Raw genomic sequence first — 17,111 nt, forward strand, 5'->3', positions numbered from 1 at the left:
TATTTTTTTTTTAGAAAACTAGTTTTATTTGAAGAAAAATTGACATTTACTTGCTGACATCGAGAGAAATAGAAAATTATATAAAAATTTATCACAGCAGGACAGACAACACAAACTGGAAGGAATCAAGAGTGTCCCGCAAATAAACTCAATGATGACACACCCCAACACCAGTTCAAATTACTTAACATTACCGTGCTCCCTCAGTCACCTCCACCTATTTAAATACAATCATTTTTAGCCTGTATTTCCCATTTTCCATGGTAGTAATGAACATTTCAGGGATTGGTGCTGGTAAATTAGCTTTGCTTAAATCGCAAGGCCGATGCAGCATTTCATCTGGGTACAATCATCACGATCGCTCTTTGCACCACGTGTGCGTCTTTCAATTTGGTACGACACATAATCCGATAGTTCTACAATCAGTTGCATTTGGTTTCCTTTCAGAAAGAGTGAATAAAATTGAAATATGCATTTAAGAAGCCAGTGGGATCTTCCAGCTGAGGGTAGTGACTGATGTGCTCGTCCAAAATTGTGACTGTTGACCTCTGGACCAGCTTCCTGAGAAAATGAAAAAAAACATGGACTGTTTCAATAAAACATGCCACAAAGGACACAAAGACAGAGCTTTAAAGCTAGTCATTTGTGACTGATCCTCAGCTCTGATGCGGGAATAAATCTAGCACATTTTTCTAACCTTTGGGGGAGAAACTAAAACATTAATAGAGCCATCGTAGAGTCCTCGGCCTTCAAGGCAACCGAAGCTGTCACCAGCGCATGGTTTTCTTCCTTCTTTAACATAATGTCCTGCAAACTTTCGCAGTCCCAACTGCAAGGTGCACTCAGGTAAATGAGATTCCCAGATGGATCACCTGCTAGGTGCTCTGCTTTTTACCTGTCAAAGCAGCTTGGAAACTCAGCACATTTAATGCTACCCCAGTTTAGGGGCATTATGGATAATCTGGATTGTCGGTGTGGGGGTTAAAGAAACAGATGAAGGGGCACTCACTGGTAAAGACGGATGAACTGGGGGTGGGGGTTGACGGGGTCCAGGGGTCCGTAGATCATGTGCACTGAAACACACAAGGAAGACAGTGAGAGAGGGGAAAAAAATGGAAAGAGGAACACTGAGAAATGGAGGAGCGGTACAGGACGAGTGAGATTAAATTAAAAGGCATATGCTAGAGTCATTTCTCCCAAGATGTTGCATTGCCACACACACGCACTGAGCTTCCAATCACAGATGGACTAAGCAGCTTAGCATCAGCAGCTCTCTGCCTGAGGCTGCTGACACCTTAAGAAATTGTTTGGCCCATGCAAAAGCTGCCCTCTGATTTATTAACACACACACACAGACACATTGGGATGTGTGACGCAACATGGAACTTACGTGGGACATACGTGGAAGTGAGCACTCCCACCCAGCGCTCTCTGTGTTTCAGTCTCTGGTTGATGTATTGCAGAATACTGCGGAGACAGAGCGGCAAAGTTAGAAGTGAGCGAGCAGGTTACAAAGGCCAAAAGACCAAACAGGCACACGCACCTGTCCAAAACTAAGTTGCCATCATTGTAGCGTAACCCCGTCCACATGTCCCAAAACTCAGCGTCTGTGGGCTGCGTGTATGGGCCGAACACCTCTCCTATCCTGCCGGTGAGGAAACAAATCAAAGTCCATTATCCAATTATGTAATGTCCTAATGCAGGGCTCCAGCTCGAACTCTGGTGCTAAAGGGCTCAGGCTCTCTTACCCTTTTTGAAAGATCACGAAGTTAGTGAGGCGCGTCAGAATCGGAGCCAGAAAACTTGAGTCCTTCAGAAGCTTTTGGAGGACAGAAACAAGGACAGAAATAAGTTTACCACTCAGACAGCTCCCCTTAAATTTCACTCCATCCTCCTCAGCTTATTTAGTAACATGGGCTGGAAAAAGCAGGATGAAGCAAACAATCGTGACTCACCATCTGCAGCAGCCGTGGGTGGTGCGTTTCTGGGAACAATCCTGTCAGGAAGAAAAGTGTCAGCAGCGCTTGTGACTTTCACGTCGGAACAACATCTGGAATGACGTGCGTTATTAACGCTCAAATATCAGGAGCTACATCAACTGGCGATCATTCTGGCAGCAATGCTCTCTTTCGTCTGCCCTCGTAACCACCCAAGACAGTGTCTAGCAAAACAATCTGTAAGGGTGGAAGCTCCCCTCATAAATGCTGCCCAGGACTGGAAGATGCAGATTGAAGGCTGGAAAACCAAGGGAGAACAACTTGGCTGGTCTACCTAAAAGCTCCCTGCAGAGGATTTGTGGCCACTGCAACAACCAGGGTCCTGTCACCAATGAAAAAGGGACCAAGACAAGACACCAGTGTCAATTATGTAAGGACCAGGTTCTCTGTGGGCAGCTGTGTGGTGTACTGCAACAGTAAGGGGTTCTGAACCCACTGCTACGGGCCATCAGGTCCTTGTATAACCAAAGTGAGGGCTGTGTCCACGTCCTTGGCACAAAATCAAGTTTTCAGTGGGTGTTGGACCGTCTATCTCAGATCGTCCAAGGCTTCTGATCTGAGCAATGACCAAAAGAGTAAGGTCACGAATACAAATAGCTTAGTTTCCTCTGCAGACAGTTTGAGGAGCTCAGATACCCAGAGGGATCTTGAAGTAGAGCCGCTGCTCTCGCGTGGCAAAATGAGCCCGCTGATGTGGTTTGGGCATCTGGTATGGATGCCTCCTGGCAACCTCCCTTTGGAGGTTTTCCAGGCACAGACACTCACACAGACTGTGAGGACACCCGGGGTAAACCTAGAAGATTAGAGAGATTATATATGTCATCTGGTCTGGGAACACCTCGAAATCCTCCAGAAGTAACCGGAAAGTATGGTTCAGGAGTCTGCTGCCACCGCGACCCGACTTCAGATAAACAAAGAGCATTGAATGGATAGATTTTGTAAAAAGCTTAACATATTCAGTTTAAATGTTATGTAAAACAAACAGAAAATCTGAGCTGCAGCTTCTGTTTATACTAAAGCCGAGGATAACAGAGTGCACTGTACCTCCATTGGAAAGACACAGGCTGTTTAAAGTCAGACGACCTGTGCGATTTTGATCACTCCTAGTTTGGAAGAAGGACAGAGGAAAAACCACAGCAGGTTAGCAGTTTATCAGTTTACACTGTTTTGGCAGCCTGCGTGAAAACACCACCAACCTGTACAGCAGCTCCAGGGCCACGGTGTCTCCATAGTCGTGGGACAGCAGGTTCACTCGCTGGTTGCTCAGACCTAAGTGAGCCACCAGGGCTTCAACCACACTGGCCTGCTCAAAGATGGAGTACTTATGGGGCCGCTGGTACATTACAGCACAGTAAAAACACATGTTAGACACGTTTTAATCAGTCGATGTATAATGATGGATTTCCTGTGTCTAGCTTTCACCCACCGGTTTATCACTGAAGCCAAAACCGAGGAAGTCCAGCGCAATCACACGATGGAATCGTTGTGTGAGCGGATCCCATATCTGTATGAGAGGAGGGGGAAAAAGAAAGGATAGGTGGGGGTCCCAAACACACCCTTACAGTTCACCATTTGTTTATCCACTGGGCATGTGCAGAGAGATGGGCACCTTGCTCCAGTCATAGCTGGAAGTGGGGAAGCCATGGAGTAGGATGATGACATCTGAGCTTCCCAAAGCACCGAGAGAGTCTGAGAAGAGACCACAGATCAAAGACATATTTGTGCTTGACTGGCATGTTCTGGTAGCACTAAGACTGACGTGTTACCTCTGTAGAAGATTCTCCAGCCTCTGAAGTGGAAGACCTTCCCAGCACCGTGCCACTTCTGCAGCGCAGGGGACAGCTGAGGGGGCGGGATGTGCAGGTACACGGCCACCAGAGGGATGCAGATCAAACCCACATGAATCCACCACTCTCTCATCTTGAACTCAGCCGTGGGGGGAGTCGCATTCCTGCCTGTGAGAGATGGACGCATGAGCAACAACACGTTAGATAAGAAACCTGCAAGATTCGCATCGATGCACAAGTTCACACAGGTCATGTCGCAGATGCAAGGGGGGAGGAAAGGCCACATCTTCCTCCTGCCTGCACTGCAACAGTAATCTATCACTGTGCAACTCATTAAAGGAGACAAACCCGCTGTCAGTTATCTATAAATGATCGATAAGTCATTACAACTCCAACCTTCCACCAGACTGAGCTTGTGCTCGGTTTACTTCTACGAGACCGACGCTGCTGCAGGTTGCTGTACTCACATAAACACTGTGACCCGTCTTCAGCAGACCTTCGCCCCGTGTTTGGGATCCATTACTGCGGAGGAAATTCCTGCCGAGCGGAATAAGGCGACACTTTTCAAAGATTAAAATAAATACACTAAGGTCTCACTCTACCGCTACGTACACGAGGAAAGAGACTGAAGCGAGTAGCTTAGTTGGTTGTGGTTGTTGTCAGTCAACACTTAAGTAAGCCATCATCATCTTAGCCGTTATTATACACGATCTTTGATGGGCTGACACTAGACTGCGGGAGAGAAGCACAGTGCCACCTGCTGGTCTGGATGTGCAACAGCATTTTATCGTTTCTGACTACATTCATTGACTGAAAAATATCTTAAAAATGTGACATTTGATCCGGCAAGACTGTTTTCTTTTTGTCTTTTACATTGATTTTATATATAAAAGAAAGTGAAATTATTTTATTATTATATTGAGGATTTAGTTAATCCCATAATAATAATGATAATAATAATAAAATAATAATCTTGTTATTATTATCATTGTTGATTTTATTTAATTTTTAAATAAAAAACGTTTTCTTTTGACATATTTAGGTATTTTAATCTATTAATAATTTTATTTTTCACTTCTCCTTCTTTATGTGTTTTTATCATATTGAAATATTTGCTTCGGCATATTGTATTTTAATATAATATTTTACATATAAAATGAATGTATGTCAAACATTTTTTAAGTGCATGTCATGTTCTGTGTACTGGATGTGGATATATGCATAAAAGGGTCCCTTTGGTGCATCTGTTAAACCTTTTTTAAGAGAAATGCATCTCCTAAAAATCAGTATTGATTTACAATCATTCTATCAGTCAGTCATTCATTGGCAAAAATAAAAGTCGTTTTTTAAAGGAGAGGGGAAGACAAAAACCTCTTCGGGCACCCATAGTTTTTATATTTTCCATTTCAGAGGACCGTGTTTTGTCTCCTAACAGCAAAGATGCACTGTACCAGATTTAACTATTAGCTCATTTCTATTTGCAGTCCCTGGAGATATGGAGATATATATATAACTAAACCATACTCTTTAGTTCTTTACTTCAGCAAAGAAAGGTCAGGCCTGGCATTGTTGGAGCAGAGAGAGCTGTCTCCAAACATTTTTTCACAAAGCTGCCATTGTACACTGCTCACAGTACTCACAATACACTTCATCTCTGAATTTGCCAGATAAACAAACCAACTATCAAACAGGACTCGATTACCGCAATTAATTTAAATAATATAGTCTCCAACTGTTGCGAAAAATTCCACTCATCACAGCCCGTTATTGTCATTGTCCACAAACACAACAGTTATTTGAAGAAAACACTCAAAATAAGAGACACAGCTCTTACCAAGTTAAGCCAGAGTGACTTTTCAATTATGAACACTTGTAGTCTGAAAATCTGTCCAAAAACAAAACAAAGCAACGGAATTTGTTTATTAAGACAATGGTGGCTAAGGCAAAACATTCAATGGTCACTTTGTTAGGTACAGCTGTTCAGTTGCTCATTAAAACAACCTTGTAGGATTTACAGATTGATGTGAAAAAGAGAAAATATCCAGTGAGTGGCAATTCACTAGCTGATAGGAAGGCAACAGCAAGCATCTCTGAATGCCCAACATGTTGAACCTTGAAGTAGATGGGCTACAGCAGCAGATGACCACACCGGAAAAGCTTTGAATGATCTTGGCATAAACATGAAAGCATGGATCCACCCTGCCTTGCCAGTTCAGGCTTGTGGTGGTTGTGACGTAATGCTGCAGTGTACGTTTTATTGGCAAACTCCTCGCCTCTTTAGTATCAACTGAGCATCATTTAAGGGCACCTTAAACACCTTACCTGAGTAGTGTTGCCGGGCATGTCTATCCCTTTATGACCACAATGTTCCCATCTTCTGATGGCTGATTGGAACAGGATAACACACTGTGTCACAAACCTTAAAATAATCTCAACCTGGTTTCTTGAACATAAAAATGAGTACAATGTACTGACATGGCCTCAGCAATCACCACATCTCAGTGTAGCAGAGCACCTTTGGGATGTGCTGAAAGAAGAGATTGGAGTCATTGATGTGCAGCAACTTTGAGATGCTGTCATGTCAATATGGAGGAAATCTCTGAGGAAATTTCCTGCCATGAAGTAGGCAGCTCTATAGGAAAAAAGGTGGTCCCAGTCAGTGCTAGGAAGACATAACTGGAGAGGCGCCGAGTGTGTTTAATGCATTGGCCACTCTGACATTTGGCAATGGTGCAGGAATAAAAAAATACAGTCTTATTATGAGAAAAATCAACTAGATGAAAACCAGACCTTCTACAAAGTGTTTTCCTTCAATTCCTGTAGGGATGATGGTTTTCAATACAGCGCAGTCCACATTTGAGAACTGCAAAATGGGGAAACACTGCATGATAAATGACAAACATGGCCCTGCAGTTAGGCTAAATACATTTTTTATTTTTAAAAACCATACACATTACTCGACAAGTTTCAAATGTAAATCCAATCACGATATCCATTTAAAATGCTCAAGATAAAACAGACATGAAGTACTTTTATTTCCAAATGTTAAAAGATAAAAAAATAATAATCCATAAAACAGATGGAAAAAAACATTCATTCCCATTACAGGAAGAAGCTACAGAACAAACTCCTCACATGGATTCCTCTCGCTTTTTTCCAATTTCTCACTCTCGATCCTAGCTGCTATTTTGTCGTCTGTAAAACAAGGAAAACAAACCATTTATGACTTTACATTTCCACCTTCCACTTCCCTGTCCGCGGCCCTTCAGGTGAAGCCGGCCAGACGGCTGCAGGAAAAATCTGCAGCCCGCTGCCCGAGTTTATCCCGTGTGTGTGGTTGGCAAGCACCATCCCAAACATTTAAGCGTGTTCTAAAATGCAAACTAAAGAGGCCTGTTCTCTTTCACATCATTTGCACCCTGAGATGAATCTTCCAGAACAAAAAAAATAAATAAATAAAAAAAATCCCAAAACATTTTAGTGGCCAAAACCCCCGTTCCCCATAGAACACGATTGGTGTCAAATCATCCAAAATTTGTTAGGTACGATGAAAGGTATCATCAGCATTGCCATAAAAATACAAAGGTACAATTTTATTACGATTTGTATCAAAATTCTTTTCCCCCAAAGGAACGTTATGAAATAAGTACCCTGTGCAGATAGATACCAGTGTATGCCTCGGCTTTTATTCTTGAAAAATGCACAAATGTCGAATTCTTTAGCGCTTCCAGTACATCAGGTGTCAAAAATAGTTTTACAAACAAACCAAACGCAGCAACGCTTGTTATTAATAATGGTTTAAAGGAGTCTTCTGAATAGGGTGGTGGTTGTTGGTGGATTTAAATTTTTTAAAATGCCAACAAACCAGAAATAGTCAGAGGAATAAAATTAATATTTACCTAAAGCGTAAAGAGAATGAAATATGAAAAATGGTTCACTTTGTTTTTGACCAAAGATGAAGATGTTTTTGCTAAATACACAAGCTCTGAAGCAAAAAGGGGTTTTCCCCGCTCATTTAAATTAAATACTTTTTCTATGCCTGAGTAAACAAATGTCAGTATTCTACATTGGCGGGGAGGGGGGCTGAGAAAATTCAAAAATATAAATAAAATGCACCATTTAGGGAAAAAAAAAAAAAGAAAGAAAAAGACCAGTGTCCGTATTTATCAAGCATCCAGAGGGAGGAAATCAGTCTCTGCTGTCCCCACATGTTAGATGGAGGATGACTTTGGTCCTGCTTTTAGCTGTGGAGGTCTTTTTTTTTCTCTCCCCCCATAAGGAGTCTCCTGAAGGCGATAAATGATGGGACCAAGATTGTCTAAATTATTACTGAAGCCAAGGCACACTGACGTTTAGCCTATGTGAAGGTCTTACTGAGAAATAGACACACTCGTTCAGTAGATAATACAGCGCTAGTTTGAACTGCAGCGGTCATAAAAAAAAGATAAAAAAAAGTTGATTAAAGTCATTTTGGTGCTTTTGGCAGAACATGTTTCAGCGTTAACGCACCCACAAGCCCTTCGTCAAATTAATCTATGCTTTGGAGTGCAACATACCAGCTAAAAGAAGAGATTTTCATTTTATGGTTCCAAATTGAAAAAAAGAACTCCTACTTTACGCTTAAGCGGCTTCATAAAGGACCTTGTTTCTGACTCTGAGGTAAGACTTTGTTTCCTCCTCCCAGCTTTCGGCAAGATAAATAAGGGCCTGGGATTATTTTCAAACTCCCTTTAAATAACTGAACCTTTCAACATGTGGAAATTCCTGAACACAACATAATGACTGAAAAAGAGAATCCAGAACTCCAGAAGGTTTTGTGCACATGAAAACTAGCGAAGAAATGGAAGAAGTTAAATATTTATAGCGATGTTAGCGGACTAGAGGCCTTAATTATCTTTCCCGTCCCGTCTCCTGTGAAAACACCTCGTCAGATGGACCTCTTTTTTCTATACAAGCCTTAGTGTTTATCGGTTTGGCTAGAAGGTTCTATATTTATCTACAAATATATAACAAATAAAACTTGCAGGCAAAAATAGTTAAGTTTCAATAGAAACACCCCTTTTTTTCCTGAAAATACAGCAGTATCTGAAATAATCCTCTCATTCGTTTCTTAATCTGTCCCAGTTTTCTGCATCATACATCAGGAAGCTCTTTGCCTACAAACAGAAAAAAAGTATCTACAAACTTTGTAAACAGACCTGCTTTTTTTCCCTCCAAAAACATAAATAACTCAAAATATTAACAGCCGATGGAGCAGAAATAAGTTTCAAAATGAGCAAGGGCCAAAGAGATAAATATACAACACCATTCAGATAAAAGAGAAGCTAAAGGTTCGTTCATAATTCTTACAGACGATCTTCAAGCCAGGAGGAGCACCTCCCTTTCTCAATTAAAATATAATATAATAATAAAAACAGGTCACTTTCAATCTTAGTTTATAGTCACCCCTTGTTACCGAGAAAAACAAGTGTTACCAAGGAGGGAGGGGTGAAGACAGAGTCCTTGTGTTGCAGTGGGATAATAATAACCAAAAATAAAAGAAGACCAAAGAATCCACACCAAGCCGTACATTCCTCTGAATGTTTGCTGTTCTTTAAGTCCAACCCAAGCCAAGCTCACACAAGACGCCGCTCTCCATCTAGCCCTTCGTCTCGACGCTCCTAGTGTCCATTCGATTTGTCTGAGTTGAGCTCCTTGGTGGCGGGTAGAAAAGAGGTGGTGACGTGTGGAGCTGGGTCAGATCAAAGCGAGGTCTCCAGGCTGTGTAGTGGGCTCCCTGGGGCTGAGGGGGTTCCTGACTTGGGGCCCTCGGGGAGGAGGTGGTTACTGCTCTCCACAGCGTTATTGTTCTGGTTCGGGGAGGGAGAGACTGGCGTGGTGGGGGCAACGGTGGTGGCAGGCGAAGGTGTGGGTGAGGGCGGTGTGGGGGTAGCGTTGCGCGGGCTGGCCGAATTGCGCTTGGTGGGAGCATCGTCCTCCGCGTCTGTGTCATCTATGAGGGGGATATGGGGCTCAGAGTCCTCTATCCGAAATTCGGGGTGGGTCATAAAGTTGTGGATGGATGATCGCGACTCTGGCTTCTCCAACCCCTCATAGAGGGAGATGGAGCTGCGGAATGCCTTCACCACTCGGATCTGGAGGGAAGGAGAAGGGACAGGGAGCAGAAAAGGTGTATTTAGTCACATTCGGTAGTGATAAGAGTGCGCCGTTCTATTTTAAAACCTGGAAAACACCACAGATAAAAACCACGGATTTAGGTTTTACTGGGCCAGAATAGGTGAGTTTTTAGGTGCTTCAAAACCAGAAATCTGTGAGGGGGGGAGGGGGGGGGGGACTCTCAGAGAAACGTGCAGGTGTGCTGTTATTTCTAGTAGTAAAGTTTTATACTAATCTGGTAATGAATAGTTGTCTCCAACCATCATCTACGGTTCTAGTTGTATTTTAATGTATAAACAGGAGCAGCCAATATTCTTTCATTTCTGTCTCTCAGTGAATATAAAAATACCCAAAGACTAAAAATGAAAATGTATAATAAATAAAACTCTTACTAAGTGAACACTAAAGATTAATATCGCCAATTCAGTACACGAGAAAATGTAAATAATGGTCTCAACTTTCTACGCTGCAAGAAAAGTGGGTTTTTAGTGTAAGCAGCTGTGAATTGCTGCAAAAGTGCAGATTAATGACAGTTTATAGGAAAACCTTCCAGGTGGTGTACTGTATCCAAGCGTCATTTGGATTGCTGTTCATCCTCTAGAAGCCCAGGAGGGACAGTGACATGTAAACAGCAATGCTGTAAGCTATACAACTCACCGCTCCAGAACTTACACCTGTTATTATTGGTATTGCAGGCATTTTAATTTGAAGCGTTCCAGAGATATTGCTTTAAATCCCAAAGACAGATGTATGCACAGACTGTACATAAGGAGTACTGTTTCAGAGTTTCCATCAGGAAAGTTGTTATATCCGGTGGCTGCTGTGGCCTGTGTGGGTGCCTGTGTTTAATGTTGCACTCTACTATCCTCCTGCTACAATGCTAATTGCCTGGTGACTCAGAACCCTTGAGTCCCATATGTGCAGCTCTGCACAAAGGAGGAAAGATAAGGGAATCCAGGGAATACATTTCCCACTTCCAGCAACAAGTATTGTGTAAATACTGCGTGTACTTCTGTATGCACTTTATACACACTTATTGACCATAGTAGCTGTACCATAGTAACAGGTACAATGGAATTAAGCTAATGAATTTGGACAGTTGTATGCACTTGATGGGAGCTGCATTTTGGAGCTTTGTTTGGGATCAAATCTTGTTTTGTGAAGTCAGAAGTAAGGAAAGGAGGAGTGGGTGAAGTGGCACGGTATAAGCTAAACAAACCCAGCTACATCAGCACCATCTACAGACTGTGTGGATGCATTGCACAGATCAGATGCCTGTTAATTGGTGCTAATAAATTCCACTCACAGAAAGACTTTGAGCTAACTGCACAAACGCAGATTTTGGTGTCAGCCAAGCCAATAACTTTGATATTGTCTGGGTAATGCATAAAGCCCACTCAAACCAGCCTTACAATGGTAAACAGCCTCGTACAGTTACTGTGACAGGGAGAACAGTTCAAATCTGATCTGGTCTTTGTACCAGCTTATTAACATGTTTATTTCTTCCCTAAAATTGGGGATTGTTCATAAACTATGTGCATTCACTTGCTTTTTGAACCAGCCTCCAAGCTGCCATATGAAGTACTGCATTTTATTTCGCAATTGCACAGTGATTTAATCTTTATGCCCTATTTGGTACAGAAGGAGCGAATGAAAATATAACGCTTCAAGCCATCACTGTTCCATAAAAGGCTTTCAATTGCAATCTGATGGGCTGGACTGATCAAATGTGTGAAATGTGAAAATCGAATGCTGGTTGAATATTAAAGACTTTCTGAGAGACAGAAAACCTAAATCTGTTGGAGACAAAACTTGAAACTAGTCTTAAGAGTAATTAAAAAGCAACCTCAGGAAATCGGTCAATATCTCAGGGAGAGTACAAACCAGTGTCAAACTTGATGCAATGTGTTTTTTTGTATTAGTATTTCACAAAACACTTGGTAGAGGCCTGTGTCTGATTAATTAAAATGCAAAAGGGAACCAAAATAAATAAATAAATGAAATGAGGGGAATGGTGTTCTTTCTACAAGAACACACCAAAAGAGAAAATAAGGGATAGAAGCTGGACACAAGAAATTACTGTTGTTGGGCATGCTGATCAAAAAGTAAGGACAGCTGGAGAAAAGGACAGATGGAGACAAAGAGAGTGAGAAAAGAAAGGAGTGGAAGAGAGACAGAAAGAGAGAGTGAGACAAAGTAAAGGCTGCGAATGAGAGGCAGAAAGAGGAGAGAGACAGAAAGACAAAAAGAGGGGTGGTCAGTTATAGCTTATGCTTGTGGAGTTTAAAAAAACAAAAACAAAAAGAAAGAAAGCTGCAGCAGCCAAGCATGTCTACAAGCTGGTATACATGTCAAAAACAGCACAAAGAGAGAAAACTCACAAACGAGACCAGAGACTTTGAACCCATGCAGAGCGCGGTGCTACCTTGTGTTCAATGGTAGTAAACCTTTGAGTATAGCCCATGACACATTTCACAGAATCTAAAGAAGAATACGTGGGGAGTCAGTGGTATTCATTGTTTTTAGGTCATTTTGGCAGCAACCTGCCCTTTGGACACATTTTGCCAACAAACAAGCTTTCACACACAGAAAATTGTCCAAATATTTTAAGGAAACCTGAAAGGAAAATATTAGGTTAATAATGAAGAATCCATGCCCACAAACACCCATAAGTGTCAGGTCCAGAGATCTGAAGAAGTCGCACCTAAAATAGAACTAAATGTTGCTGCAGCACTGCATGATTTGTCAATATTGCAGAGGCAAAAACAACATCGGTTCTGCTGTTGATGTGCCTGAGAAAAATCCCACAAGTTTACATTCAAGAGCACAGTCATTTATTCCATTTTACTCTTTTTGTGACATCTGTAAAACATTTAAAATTCACTGCTCGTCAGGTGGTCTGTCTTTAAACTCTGAAAGAGAAAAACAAAACAAAGTGTCACTGTCAGCAGGCACAGGGTCGAAAGGAAGGAGTCTGGAAACACCACCATCAAATGACCAAATCCAGTCTCGGCACAGTGACCTTCCTATGTGAGCGGATGAATAGCGTGATGTTAAAAGGCAGTGCATCCAAAGACACCAGTAAATTACAGCTTATTACCACTTGATGCTATTGCGGCAAACCATTTCTTGTTCTGGAAAAGCCAAGGTCTTATTTTCACCACTGACATTCAGTTCGTGTCTACTCTTTTAGACCGTGATCATGGGCATATACTCAAAACATTTACCTAGCTAGGGACTAGAGAGCTGCGACAAAGACCCATGAGTGCTACAGAGGCACAAGGCAGACTGAGGCAGCTGCAGACAAACCTGGAGACTGTCAACCCAGAATATAACTTGTTTTTTGTTTTGTTTTTTTTAAATCATAGTAAATACACATCACCCCCCCGAAATAACAGTAAACCTTGTTCATTTCTGAGACCAAAGCAGAAGCAGAACAGAAAACATGATGACACAGAGATAACACCTTGACAGTAGAAGCGACCTGGTTACAAGGTACATATATATAGAGCAGTGTTATCAAAGCAATATGGAAGATGTGGTTTTGAGGTCTTTTTTAAAGAATACAGGGGAGAACATTAGGAGAAGCATGAGAGAGTAAAAGTGTCAACGTTAGGTGAGAAGAAGAGTGGAGAAGGAAGATGTTAGAAGAAGAAATAAAAGTCTCATGCACTAGAGGAGAACACGCACTCACACCCCACAGTGGCAGAAGCGGTGTTGGCGGCAGTGGCAGAAGTGGTAGTAGTAGAAAAGGCTACATGTGTAGGGCTAGAAACATTGGTTACATCGTGCTGTTGTTGGCTGGAGTTGGAGGCCTGCCGCCTTAGAGCCCCCTGAAAGGAAGTTCCACTCTGGAACGCACTCACTACATCCATCTGCAAAGAATCAGACAGCATGACAGGAGAAAAAGCCCAGAGGAAATAAAAACACAACACAGCCAGAGGAGAGAGAGAGAAAAGAGAGAAAAATAAAGAAAAGGCACCAGTAACCATAAGAAAAAAATGGCACTTTGAAATTGGATTTAGACATTATAATTAAAAGAGAGGAAAAAGGGGGACGGTTGGGTTTAAAGGCACTGATCGGAGGGAGCTCTTACTCCAAAAATCTGACCTCACTTTCACTCTTTTCTCTGCAGATTCCTTCCATACTTCCAGCTATAGCCATGCCAATACTCTTTGAACATTCAGCTGTTCTATCGTGCTGCCCATCCAATCCAATTCACTTGCTTCTCATCAGTACCTTCAAACTAGTTTTAGCAGATAGAGTCAGACTGAGTCAAATAAAAAACAAAAACATAGGCATAGGACCCTGCTTTAGCTCAGAAGCAGAACAGAAAAATTAGAGAAAGGCTTTTTTTTAGGGCACAAGCCATTCTTTAGGAATGCCAAGAGAAAGAACAAAATAGATTTTAAGCTGGAAGAGCAGTAGAGAGTTAAAGGGTTTATGGCTTTTGATTCCCTTGGTGTTGGGGTGTGGTGGTGAGTGCTGCACGTGAAACTGCGGAGACTTGTCACCTGAGTTTGGATGCGATTGAGGCCTCGGAACCACAGGATCTGGCCTCGACGAAGCTCCCGTTCAGCATGGTCGATCTCATCCATGTCCTCCAGCTCCTCCAACTCTTCATCTGGGATCTCCTCTTTTTGGGTGCCATGGCCTGCTGTTTTCAAGAATTTTAAGCGGCTGGTGGGTATTGAAGAAATAACCTGGAAGACAATGAGGATACAAGTGAGCAACCGTGACTCCTGATGAAGTTTTAGTCCCCCGTGCAGTTTATCATGGCAGAACAAGCCATGATTAAGTTCATCGCCGACATTAAGCAGACAGTGACCATGAAAATTTGATGGCCAGTTCAATAACATGCGGTTTGCTCTTGGGCTCCAAGCCCCCCCCACTGCTGATGAACAGGGGGATCCTTGCACGTGATCACATGCAGATGCTGTTCAGTCAATTTAACAAGAAGACAGAAACTTTACTCCTCAAGTACTAGCCACAAAGATCACTAAGTGGAATGCAGATGAGTCAGACACAAGTCTGGTGATTTTATATCACACAATGTCATAATTAGAAGTTATCAGACAACATCCCCCCCCCAAAAAAAACAACAACAAAAAAACCCAAACCAAACAACAACAACAACAACAAAACAAAACAAAACAAAACAAAAACAAAACCCCCGACATTGCTCTGGACATTAACCATTGCTCTGGTCTGTGGGAATACAATCCAGTATGAGGGTTCCACACTGTTTGGCTAATATACAAAACACTGGGAGGAGACACAAACCCATCTGGTGTAAAAATGGATCCATCCAGTATGGCAACTCCTTATTAAAAAGACAGCAGCCAAAATAAGCTTACGGTAATGTTTCCCATATTAACTGTAACTGTACAGCCTGGTAACACTAAGGGTTTCTCCTAAATGTGTATTTTCAAAAATATGTAATTCTCTGAGTCTTCAGCTTTTAAGATACTGAGGGTGCATTAAGAATCTACTGATGTGCCAAAAGATCCCAGTCGACTGTGTCACGCAGCCTAGAATTGAAGACTGCTGAACTCTATGCACCAACAGGTGTGTGAACACGTGTTGTCAGCGTCTATTTAGGGGACCGACTGGCCTTTAAGGAAAAGAACAGAGCAATCGCTGCTTTGGAACCAACAATCTTGGTACTTGTTCAATTCAGTTCCTCAACTCTCAGCTATGTGCTTTTATAGGACTTGGTGTAGTCCCATTTATGTAAAGCTGGTGACACCAGCTGGCAAAAGTGATATTAATATAAGTGCTGATCAGGATAGATGTGAAACAGAACAACATTAAACATTCATTATGAACCTTCAGTCATTACTATAAACTGCAGTGAGCGATCTCATCCTTCAATCCTTAGAAGAAAAAAAACAAAAAAAACCCAACAACTATATTTTTCAACTCAAGTATAAAAGGCAAAGAACTCAAAATGTATAATATTTAAATTTTAAAACATGTACCATTGAACTACTAATATTCTACTACATTTAAATAATGTAGAAAATTTGTAAATTGAAACAACTACAAAAGAAATATCTTTAATAATCCCCTTAAAGGTCAAATTAAAATAACAAAATTGAATAACTTTGATGACCACATGTGTTTGTGGTAGCTACCCCCCCCCAAAAAAAAAAAAAAAAAAAAAAATCAATCAACTACTAATTACTAATCTCTTCACAGCAGCAGGACATAATGTACTCTTACAGGTCTCTGACAACACCCTGTACCCACTAGATTAGAGCTGACACATGGGGGCAGTGTAATACCGCATTTCTGTACCTTGCCAACAAAAGGTAAAGCTCAGCTGTACTTTCATACCTGTCCCCACAGAAGAGAGCCGAAGCCTAAGAAAGTACACCACAGCCACTGGTCAACCGTCAGAGCCACGCAGCTGAATGGCTTCCCTCCAAACTGCACAATAACAATCTATGAAAAAAATTAAATAAAAAAGGAGCAAGAGAGGGAGACTTAATCAAAGCATAAAACCTCAGATTTCACCTGTGCAGACTGATGCTTCAGATAAGTCTTAGTCTACTGTACCTGAATAATAAAGGTACCCAAGACAATACTACAGAAGATTGGGTTGTTGAAGATGCCTTCAAAGACATTCCTTTCACCGTGGATCTTACGGGCATTGATCTCATTGAAAAGCTGCATCATTACAAAGGTATTGAAGACAATGGTGTAGTGTTCTGAGGGTGGGGCATGGAGGGGTGCATTCCTGCCACTGTCAATGTCCAACAATTTCTCTCCTACAGAGGGGGGAAAAATATATCCCAGTCAAGAAAAAGAAAATCTTGGATAACAGTCCAGGGTACAGAGAACATCTTCAGACACAAAACCCTTACCAGCAAAGAGCAATGTAAAAATGATAACTAGCTGATAAACTCCATGACCCAGGATGTTCTTCATCATGGTGCGGGAGATTAGAGGTTTGTTGCGGCCGTATGGCTTCCTTAGCAGCAGGGCTTCTGTAGGGGGCTCTGTGGCCAGAGCTAGTGAAGCAAAAGTGTCCATGATCAAGTTGACCCACAACATCTGTACAGCTTTCAGTGGAGAGTCCTAGTGCAAGAGAGCGAGTCGCCAAATTAGGTTATGGAAATTAAGATCTATTAAACACATTTCGATCCCCACGAACCAAATTACACGT

The 17,111-nt window shown here is 41.9% G+C and overlaps 2 protein-coding genes across 6 annotated transcripts in view; both read right to left on the minus strand.

Annotated features, from left to right (window-relative positions):
• Positions 1 to 2: 2 nt before the first annotated feature.
• mest (mesoderm specific transcript) lies at positions 3 to 4,451 on the minus strand. Its single transcript, XM_006780722.3, has 12 exons — positions 4,252 to 4,451; positions 3,764 to 3,952; positions 3,607 to 3,686; positions 3,424 to 3,501; positions 3,194 to 3,330; positions 3,042 to 3,100; positions 1,956 to 1,996; positions 1,749 to 1,819; positions 1,544 to 1,645; positions 1,391 to 1,467; positions 1,010 to 1,073; positions 3 to 561 (listed from the first exon to the last, which is right to left on the minus strand). Exons 2-12 carry the CDS (start codon positions 3,915 to 3,917, stop codon positions 444 to 446), a joined length of 981 nt encoding a protein of 326 aa, XP_006780785.2. The 5' UTR covers positions 3,918 to 3,952; positions 4,252 to 4,451; the 3' UTR covers positions 3 to 443.
• Positions 4,452 to 6,697: 2,246 nt separating this feature from the next.
• Positions 6,698 to 17,111, minus strand: part of atp2b1a (ATPase plasma membrane Ca2+ transporting 1a) — a 39,617-nt gene continuing 29,203 nt past the window's right edge. For 2 of the 5 annotated variants that reach the window (XM_087830722.1, XM_087830723.1), the window contains exons 17-22: positions 16,810 to 17,023; positions 16,502 to 16,713; positions 16,280 to 16,387; positions 14,455 to 14,643; positions 13,726 to 13,815; positions 6,698 to 9,918 (exon numbers count right to left, since the gene is read on the minus strand). In XM_087830722.1, the coding sequence (XP_087686848.1) occupies positions 9,526 to 9,918; positions 13,726 to 13,815; positions 14,455 to 14,643; positions 16,280 to 16,387; positions 16,502 to 16,713; positions 16,810 to 17,023 (1,206 nt within the window). In that variant the 3' untranslated portion in view covers positions 6,698 to 9,525. Of the gene's footprint in view, positions 9,919 to 10,105; positions 12,422 to 13,634; positions 13,816 to 14,454; positions 14,644 to 16,279; positions 16,388 to 16,501; positions 16,714 to 16,809; positions 17,024 to 17,111 lie in introns of those variants that run through there. The other 3 variants (XM_087830726.1, XM_087830724.1, XM_006780725.3) reach the window with 3 other exon arrangements.

The sequence above is a fragment of the Neolamprologus brichardi genome, chromosome 17 (genome assembly GCF_056152115.1).
Source record: "Neolamprologus brichardi isolate AB-2024 chromosome 17, ASM5615211v1, whole genome shotgun sequence".
NCBI lineage: Eukaryota > Metazoa > Chordata > Actinopteri > Cichliformes > Cichlidae > Neolamprologus > Neolamprologus brichardi.

What these genes read in the sequence shown, in the direction of transcription:
- mest (XM_006780722.3), bottom strand. Translation starts at nt 3,917, where the DNA reads ATGAGAGAGTGGTGGATTCATGTGGGTTTGATCTGCATCCCTCTGGTG. An exon ending in CTGGAGAATCTTCTACAGAG is followed by an intron (nt 3,687 to 3,763) that starts GTAACACGTCAG and finishes GTCTCTTCTCAG; the next exon opens with ACTCTCTCGGTGCTTTGGGA. An exon ending in GCCCTGGAGCTGCTGTACAG is followed by an intron (nt 3,101 to 3,193) that starts GTTGGTGGTGTT and finishes CTTCCAAACTAG; the next exon opens with GAGTGATCAAAATCGCACAG.